Source organism: Pundamilia nyererei, unplaced genomic scaffold (assembly GCF_000239375.1).
Source record: "Pundamilia nyererei isolate P.nyererei 1_Seehausen unplaced genomic scaffold, PunNye1.0 scaffold00004, whole genome shotgun sequence".
NCBI classification, from domain to species: Eukaryota; Metazoa; Chordata; class Actinopteri; order Cichliformes; family Cichlidae; genus Pundamilia; species Pundamilia nyererei.
The window spans coordinates 366,546-375,897 of NW_005187405.1; the positions used below are offsets into that span (position 1 = coordinate 366,546).

Here is a 9,352-nt window from a genome sequence, read left to right on the forward strand (position 1 = left end):
TTCTCAGGGGAAGAGGCAGAGAGCTCCAACTGGCGTAACGGAGCGACGGTAAATTTATGAGCTGCTTGGAGAACGGATCATCTTCTCTCCCCCACTTTTATTATCCCATCAGATCTGACGTGATAGCAATAATACATGACGGCCTGTCACATTCTGCAGATCTGGCGGCGAATATGAATGATGATTTCAAATGCCTGGGTCTAATCGGCGTTAAATTGCTTTAGTAAATATGTTCAGCTACCAGCACTCTGTCTTCCTCCTGTCTCTGACTTTGAATGAAGCTCAGAGTAATAGGCTTGTAGTTGTCACAATGTTTAAGACCCGTGTTGGCGTCACGGTTCATAATTAGCTTTTAATGCACATAGTCGGCTTGAGGGGAGGAAATCGACGGAAATGTGGAATGAAAAGAGGCCTGCTGTGTGGCCATAGTAATTCAGGCTTTTGTTCTCTAATTAAATGACCTCAGAAGGGAGCGCTAAGCTTAAGTTTGTGTGTGGGGCGCCCTCTGATATGGAGGTTTGCGCCAAGTGTGTTCAATCTTGCAATGAATAGGGCGTCTACTACAAAGCCCAAGAAGCCCTCTCCGTGTCCCCTTCGCCTCCTTGTTAACTGTTGGAAATTTGGCACAAAATGCCGTGTCTTTAACAAGTGGCTCACAGCCCCTTCACATAGTTCAAGACACTGTAGTTAGGGACACGGTAGCCCCCGGTGTTTTCTCACTATTCTATCCTTCAGTTTTAAAAGCAAGACACTGAAAGACTTCCCTGCAAGCTGAAGCTGCACATACTCTTCCATTAGTGTGTTTATTCCACGGCAAAGCAAATTGCACGCTCTTCTCTTTCTTTCTTTCTCTCTCTGATGTCTGCGGTTCGAGGCGGACAGAGCTGAAGCCTGTGGGAACACATTTTAACAGTTACCTCCATTTATTTGTGTTTGTATTTTAACCATGTGGGCTAATTTGGTTCTACTTTGAACGGGGTTTTGTTTGCCATGCGCACACAGTTTCAAACCGTGTTGTTTTAAATATATGCAGCTGCAGTCGAAGCACTTACTCCTTGCTCTGGATAATCCACAGACCTCGCTGTCAACAGTTCTCACTGGGAGTATTTTATTTAATGGAAAGTAGTCCCAGTAAAACACTCCTGACAGTGAGGCCTGTGGATTATTTAGAGTAACTGGAGCACTGGAAAAAGTTGCTGTTGAATATTTCAGATGTTTCTTTTTCTTTCTTTAAGCTGTAAGCACTGGAAACACGTTTTCATTCATAATATATTTGGCATGTGAGAAGTGAGGTAGATATGTGGATTAAAGCTGCTTTTAAGTTCAGATGATGAACGTTTTCTGAATAATCAGTAAGAATAGCACAAATCAAACACAAATTTACAGGTTAATTAATTTTGATTCATGAATTGCCAGTTTTATGGAACTTTATATTGTAAAGCAAAGACCCTACAATATTAGAGAGAAAACCCCAACAGTCATGCGACCCCATCTATCAAAACAGGTTATTTTATTGTTTTAGCTATTTGCCAAACAGTACTGAAGATACAGAAATATAATGAGCACGAGCTAAAGTACAAGCTCTCAGGTTTAATAAAAATATTAGATTAACCATTGAGGAATTACATGTGTCTATATTTGTCATAAAACTTGAGAGTGATTATGCTTTTATTCATTTTGTTTGTTTGTTTTTGTCCATATAGGACTCGGTCACACAGGTCTAAAAACCCCTCTTGCAGGTTAAAAGTAATTACAAGGTGATTCTCTCAGTGACACGAACCAGAAACGGAGAACATTCACCTTCAAAATAAAAGTTATGCTTTGCACAGCAACCGACACATTTCAAAAGGTTCAAAAGGTCCACGTTTTAAGTTTGCAGAGTTTGACTGCCATCGTGTAATTAGTTTGCAAGTGTTTGGAGACAAGTCGGCATCTTCCATAAAAAAAATCCTGGCGACCTTAGCAACCTGTTAGTGATCCAAATAGTCGCAGCACCGAATACTTCTTTGTGACAGCTTTTACACCACCAACTGCCAGCAACCTCCAGCAACCACTTGCCAGCTGGAGGCAGAATGCACATTTTTCCCTAGAAGCAGGTGGTTGCCAATGGGTCATCAATTTCACGGTGACTACCTCTTTCATCCACTTGCAACCAGTCAGGGATTATTTCTTTTTCCCTTATGGTCGGTGGTTGCCAGCCCTTAAATAACAAAAAGTATGTCATTGTCCAAAATTATAAAGACCTCATTGTGGGAAGTATAGGAAAAATAACTAAGATGTAATATAGCGCTGTGCGATATGAACAAAATCTCATATCCCGATATAAGAATTCTATCGTCCTGATAACGATATAAATCACAAAAATTTAACATTTTCTGTGAATTCTGTGAATCTCGGGCAGCTCGACTTGCGGGAAGTGTTTCCAGTTGCGCGTCATGTAGCTGGAGTCAAGTGTTTTAACCGATGCATGAAACTATACATTTTTAGACATAAGTTGTAACGGCCGCCGTTTTCTTTGTGAGTATTTATTACACAGCGTGCTGCGGGGAAAAGCCTGTTCTAACGTTTGAGTCTAAGGTTTATTTTTTAGCACCTGACGGCTCTTTTTTTTACTTCTCATCTGTAAACTGTCCATCTGCTCTTTCACGTGATTCAGTTTATTTTGAAAAGTCTCAACAGGATCTTGAGCTTTATTGTGAAAGGTTTATGTGGAACATAAACAAGCGGACACGAGATGGTTTTACCATCGTTGCTGCTAACCACAACGCATAAAAACAGGCGGTGTCCGTCTGTAGTGTGGTTATATTAAATATAAGAGAAAAAGAGAACTTTAAGAAATTAATATAGCCACTACAGTGACCATCAAAACGATGAAAAAAATATTACAGTAAACAGTTTATTTTGCGACACCACGAAACAAACAATAGCGTAAAATGAAACGATAGACGTTTTTATATCGTCATCCGATATATATCGTTATATCGAACAGCCCTAATGTAAGATAATATTTGGAATAACCATTATATTAAGGTTCCCATCATTCATATGAGTCAACTCTCTGTCAAAACCTTAGAGAATAAAGAGTGTGTCCGTAAGACACCTGGCACTGCACACCCGTAAAACTCTTCTTTTGTCTTTGCCATTCTCTCTCTGCTGTCGCAGTACTCCATTTTAAAAATAATCCAAAAACGACACTTGATCCCACGTTGGGAAAGTTTCAACATAGCAACTGTTATTTCTGTTGTTGTTGGCCAAGGCGCGCTTTGGACGGACATGCGAATGAGTATCTCCATTACAGCTGTTCTGCAAGTCTCCACGCCGTCAGTCCAGTTGTGAGCATGCGGAAACGGCGAGGCACCGTCAGAAACCAGATCTTGCTTTCATGAGTGGAACATTAACAGCTGCTCAGGAAGGTGTAAGAGCAGGGGCTGAGAGTATGTTCGCATTCACACAGATGAAGGGGAGGCTGCCGGAATCGCAGATGACATCTTAATTGGCCTTTTGGTGCCAGATGCCAGCCTGGAAAGACGTCCAGGCCAGGTCCAAGCTGTAACTGTGTCTCAGTTGCCAGGCATGGCATTAGGAAAGGTTTTTAGGAGCCTAGTGGCTCCGCTGGGAGCTCCCACGGGTATTAGGTTCTCCAGTGTTGTGCTGCCTCCCCTCCTCGTACAAACACCCTTCTTCTCTCTCCATGCTTCCTGCAGAGCACTCTGAGGCTTTGTCAACACCCGTCAATCTGAGGCGAATTCAGATAAAGAAAAGCCCAAGGACGACAAAGGCCAGGCCTTCTTTGTGTTCAATCTATTCACACTGAGCTACTGGGGTCTGGCTTTTCTGCAGCTTCGTGCAGTGTTTAGGTGGAAACAGCCCCCCCACGCCTCACAAAAAACCCTCCACCCTTCTCATTTAAGCTACATTGATGTCCTGCAAATGTCCAGTTAGCCACCAAATAACTGCCAACCTCTAACCCTGAACCACCTCTTACTGTTCCCTTTCCCACTCCCCTTTATGTGACACCTTTCTCAGAAGAATCATTTGCCATTACCCTGAGCCTGTTCTCCATGCTAGTCCAGATGAAGGTACATTTATTTGATCTAAAATATGAGCAAACACACAGTCCACTCTGCAGTTAAATGAGGAGAGTGAAAGTAAAGGTAGAGGACTGATATTAAAGATGAATCTGATTAGCGAACAAGAGAAGCGGTACCACAGTGTGAAATGGGCTGCTCACAAAATGATTACCTAATATTCCTGTTTGACATTACTCTTGATCCTCGGCGTGAAGCAGGGAAAGATCTTGAAGCTCTCCCGACAGATGGTGAAATGAAAATCCATTTTTAATGAAGTTACAGTTTAGTCTCTCACACAGCGCTGACGCTTCTGACAAGGAAACACGATATTTTAAGGTGTAAGTGGATCAGATTTGAATCAAAGACTATATTTGTAGCATGCATATCAAGTACAGTGAGTGTTGGATCATAGTTGTAAGTAAGAAAACACAAAGCTTTGAGGATTTGGGATGCTCTGAAATCAAACTGGAGCATGTGGTCTTCTTATTTTTCTCTTAAATCGATCAGTAGTTTAACAAATGAGCTGGACCTTTTTCACGGAAACGTTCCTGCTGTTATTCTGCTTCACAGGGAGGTCAAAGGTCAAGTTCAGCTTGAGAACAGCTTCACCTGGAGCTTGAGTGATCAGTAACTCACCGAAGGACTTTTTAAAAAAATCTTTCCTTTCAGGCAACTCTCATTAAAAAAAAAAAAAATCTAACTTCTGCATCTTGAACTCGCCTTTTTCTAATTTCCGTTCGTCTCCCCAGAACGAGCCATCGCCAGACACGAGGTACGAGAGATCGAGCAGAGGCACACGCAAGACAGCCTGCGGGAGCGGGACTCAGCCGCAGCGCTGTCCGACAGCGAGGATGACGTGGTCATCATCTACAACCGGGTGCCCAAGACAGCCAGCACTTCCTTCACCAACATCGCCTACGACCTGTGCGGGAAGAACCACTACCACGTCCTGCACATCAACACCACCAAGAACAACCCGGTCATGTCCCTCCAGGACCAGGTCAGGGGACCTGCGTTTCCTCCATCTTCCTACACCTGATCATCTTTGTCTGCTACGGAGGTCATTATTGTGATATGTTGATTTTGGTTTGTTCAGGTGCGGTTTGTAAAGAATGTGACTGAATGGAGGGAAATGAAGCCGGCTTTCTACCACGGACACGTCTCCTTCCTGGATTTCACCAAGTAAAGAAGCCTTCATTTCACATAGTGTTTTTTTTTTTTTCTCCACAGCCCTGTAACCAGTTAATCCACCCTGCTGTGGCTTTGATCAGCTGACTCCACCTTGTGGTCACTTAAAGCTGTTCACTCTCAGAGTGAAAAGCAAATTGTAGCCATTTGAATGTTTAAGAAAACAAAATTGCATAAAAACAAAAATTCTGTTTCATGCATTTTGATTTCATTCCTGGTGAGTTTTCTGAAACGAGTAATTCTCCTCAGGTTCGGGGTGAAGAAGAAGCCCATCTACATAAATGTGATTAGGGACCCAATTGAAAGGCTGGTGTCCTATTATTACTTTTTACGTTTCGGGGACGACTACAGGCCCGGCTTGAGACGCAGAAAACAAGGAGACAAGAAGGTAAAACAGCTTTATTCTTTTATTTAAAGAATGGATTCATTTTCATTTAAATAACAGGGATCTGTGGATGAAATCTCACTTAATATTTGGCTTGAGTGATCAAACCGAGCGTTTATCTTCCAGAGCTCAGCATTTCGAGGCCTCTGTGCTGCCGACAGTCATCAAGGCATTGAGTGGTTTTGGGGTGTCCGTGGTTGAATCCCGTGGTTATAAATGGAAAAACATCAGGAATGCTAGCAAAAACAATCTAATTACATCTGGCACAAATGTTCATTTGGACTCAAGGATGAGCTCATTAAAAGTTAGTAGTCAAGATCCGTGTCACCTCACCAAAGTCGAGAATTCGCAGTTTAATTATCACTAAATTTCACACAAATGCCTCTAACGGGAAAATCCGATGAAGTGGTGACATAAAATGTCACCAGACTGGGTTGTTACCAGCTACTTAACTAGCATACCACTGTGAGGTGGTAATTCCAGTTAAAACAAAATTCCCTCTCTTTCATTTCTCCCAAATGTGTGTTTTGTTTTTTCTTTTGAACTAGAAGAAAAAATTACTGGAGAATTGAAGTTCTGACTAAACTGTGGAAAATAACCACTTAAAGTAACTTTTAAAGGCTCCGTGTAGCTTCAGGATTATATTTGTGCATAAAGCTACTTCGGAATGTTGTCGTCTTTCTTTTGTTTCTCAGTGCATTAAGGGATATGAAGGTCTAATATGAAGGAACACTTATCTTTTCGTCTGCTTTCTTGGTGTTTTTCATGTTCTGTGTTTCAGACGTTCGATGAATGTGTATCAGCTGGTGGCTCGGACTGCGCTCCCGAGAAGCTCTGGCTCCAGATTCCCTTTTTCTGTGGTCACTACTCCGAATGCTGGTGAGAATTCAAACACCTGCTGCTCCTGCTGTGTCGCATTCAGACCACACTGAGTCTGAGATTATCAAACGCGTCTCCTTTTTTTAGACATTTGCATGTTGACAGAAGAGATCTGGTTATATTGCAACCAAAAACAGGAATGAACAGGCTTAATGATACAGCTTATGTACCTAATAAAATAGTGTAGCTATAAATCAATACACTGTTTTGTTTTCTTCGAGGTGTGCATTGTGTGTTTTTTTTTTTAAATGAGCAAAGCAGACAAGATGAGAACAAAAGAAGAAGTAGCAGACCTGAAAAAACTACAGCAGAGAGCAAAGTATCCCAAAGTCATGTCAGGCTTTCATGTAGCATCATTGCTGTTGGCAATCAGTGGATGGATCAACTAATGTGTCAGGCCTGTGCTGGGTGTTTAACTGTTTCTTAAACACATGACTTTTCAGATACTGTTCATCAGTCACAGGGAGGTTGTTTTTTTTAAACTTGCCATTTCTTTTATCCTCCAATGTCCAGTTTTGGGGGGGGTTAAGGACACGCTGCACACCATGCTGAGTTTTTGGCTAATAGTTCTTTTGGGAATCACCTTGTTGGTGCAAAGGTACTGTTTTATGCCAGTTTAACTGTGTTATCTTCAGCATTTTCTACGGATTCAACTGCAGAAATTGGTTGACAGGGCAGATTTACTGTTTTCATAAAAGAGTGGTTCAAGACAGACTATTAAAACATCTATCCATCTTGTTTCGCTTTTCTGGGTCGCGGGGCAGCAGTCTTAGCAGAAAAGCCCAGACCTCCCTCTCCGTGGCCACCTCCTCTAGCTTGTCCGGTGGAACACCAAGGCATTCCCAGGGCAGCTGACAGACATAATCCCTCCAGCGTGTCCTGGGTCTGCTCCATGGCCTCCGAAAGAAAACCGGTTCCTCCTAAAACAGTCAGGTACAAGAACTTGACTGAAAATGAGCGAAAAAGCAGCCGATGTCTGAAGAAAAACTTCTGAAAGCCCAGAGTACCATTGCTCAAGAGCACTTTAAAAAAAAAAAAAACTGCATTATAAGTCTGCCTCCTTGGGAGCAAAATAAGAATAAATCAGGACTGGCTCGAGGCATTTGCACAGTATCAAATGTTAAATATGCTCGGTTGGGTTCAGATTTAACACCACTGTTAGGGTAGGAATAAATGCAGCGGTGAGATATTTTTCTCTGGGTTTGTTGTCAACAACACAAACAAGCAAAGTCACTGACCTTGTCTTTTCCTCGGTGCATGCAGATGAAATTGTTAAAAAAGACGTGATGTATCAGTTTTGTTCAATAGAGCACCACATTCAGTCATTCTCTGCTTTGCTACACTCTCTCCTCAAGGTCTCCAGTAGCCCTCTCACTGCCTTGAGCCGTTCTCTCTACATTGTGTTTTCTTCCTTTTTTATCAGTCTCTCGCTGACCCTACTCATCCCTCTCACCCTGACTAATCCTTTGCCAACTCTGCTTTCCATCTTTTAACCATCTACCCTCTTGCTGACTGAAGGTCTGAGTGTCTGGTATTTAGAGAGCAGTATATTAAAGTAATGGAAAGGCCCTTGGAAACATTAAATAAATAGTGAAGACAAAAAGGTGAGGTCAGTGCAGCCAGTCATAGATTGATGTGTTTAAGAAGGCCTTGCCAACAATTTACTTTATAGGTTTAAACAATCCTTATTTTATTTTCACTACCAAGCTTTTTTTTTTTTTTTTCCTTTTGCTCCGCTCTCCTGTTGTCTCAACCCTCTCCGGACTCACGGCTCACCTAATCGTTCATCCTGTCTGTCTTTCAGCTCCTCTCTGCTGCTCTTCTCTCCATCACCTCCTCTTCCTCCGTGTCAGGCCTTACATCATTCTTCCCCTCCATTTCTGCTCAGTTTTTCCAAGCTGTGTGGGATATTTTTTCCCATCCAGCAGAGCAGCGACTCCCTGAGAATAAAGAGAAAATATCCACATCGAAAAGAAAAACATGACTTTTTTTCCCTTTTTTTTGTGTGTAGGAACGTGGGCAGTCAGTGGGCTCTGGAGCAGGCAAAGTACAACCTGGTGAATGAGTACATGTTGGTCGGCGTAACAGAAGAGCTGGAAGATTTTGTCATGATGCTGGAGGCCGCGCTGCCACGCTTCTTCAAAGGAGCCACTGAGCTGTACAAAACAGGTGCTGCTCCTGCCACACAGTTTAAAGGAAAAAAAAATATATATATATATAATTTGCTGCTTCAATCCTCTCACTGCAATTTCAGGGCTAAATATTGTGTGTTTACGTGCTGCGGTTGCTCATTAGCGCTTTGAATCGCTCTCCTGTGATCGGCTGTGATCAAAATGCAGTCGTGCTGCTTCACTGATGTAGTTACAGATTAGTTATAATGAGTGCAGCCAGAATGAATAATGAGCAGCACAATAGGGTCCGGTGTGACAATCACGCCGATGCACAATGATTCAATATACCCGAGCGCATTAAACAATTAATCTGAAGACTAAGTCTCACATTCAAATGTCACGTCGTCTTGATCTGTCTCATTTCTTTGTGCACGGGTACAGCTAATGTTTACTAAATTACTCAGCTAGCACCTGGTTGCCAGGTTTCTGGCATTAGTAAGTTATCTGTGACTTTCAATCTGGTCAAACCGGAGGACTGTCGATAACGCATGACCGTTTGTGGTGCTTCTTTCTGTTTGTTTGTTTTTTATTTCTCTGACTACTGCACAGTGATGATGCACAGTCACTGTGCCTAGTCAAGTGTCAGGCAATTAACAGTTAATTAAAGAACTACTTATTTTACAGTGCGTGGTTTTTGTTTTGGGTTTGTTTGGTTTTTT

General features: G+C 42.2%; 1 protein-coding gene across 1 annotated transcript in view; it reads left to right on the forward strand.

The window, feature by feature from the left end:
- The window catches only part of hs2st1a (heparan sulfate 2-O-sulfotransferase 1a), a 30,629-nt gene that overhangs the window by 18,337 nt on the left and 2,940 nt on the right, over positions 1-9,352 (forward strand). The window contains exons 2-6 of the mRNA XM_005720989.2: positions 4,820-5,070; positions 5,167-5,252; positions 5,508-5,646; positions 6,425-6,522; positions 8,534-8,691. Of these exons, the coding sequence (XP_005721046.1) occupies positions 4,820-5,070; positions 5,167-5,252; positions 5,508-5,646; positions 6,425-6,522; positions 8,534-8,691 (732 nt within the window). The remainder of the gene's footprint in view (positions 1-4,819; positions 5,071-5,166; positions 5,253-5,507; positions 5,647-6,424; positions 6,523-8,533; positions 8,692-9,352) is intronic.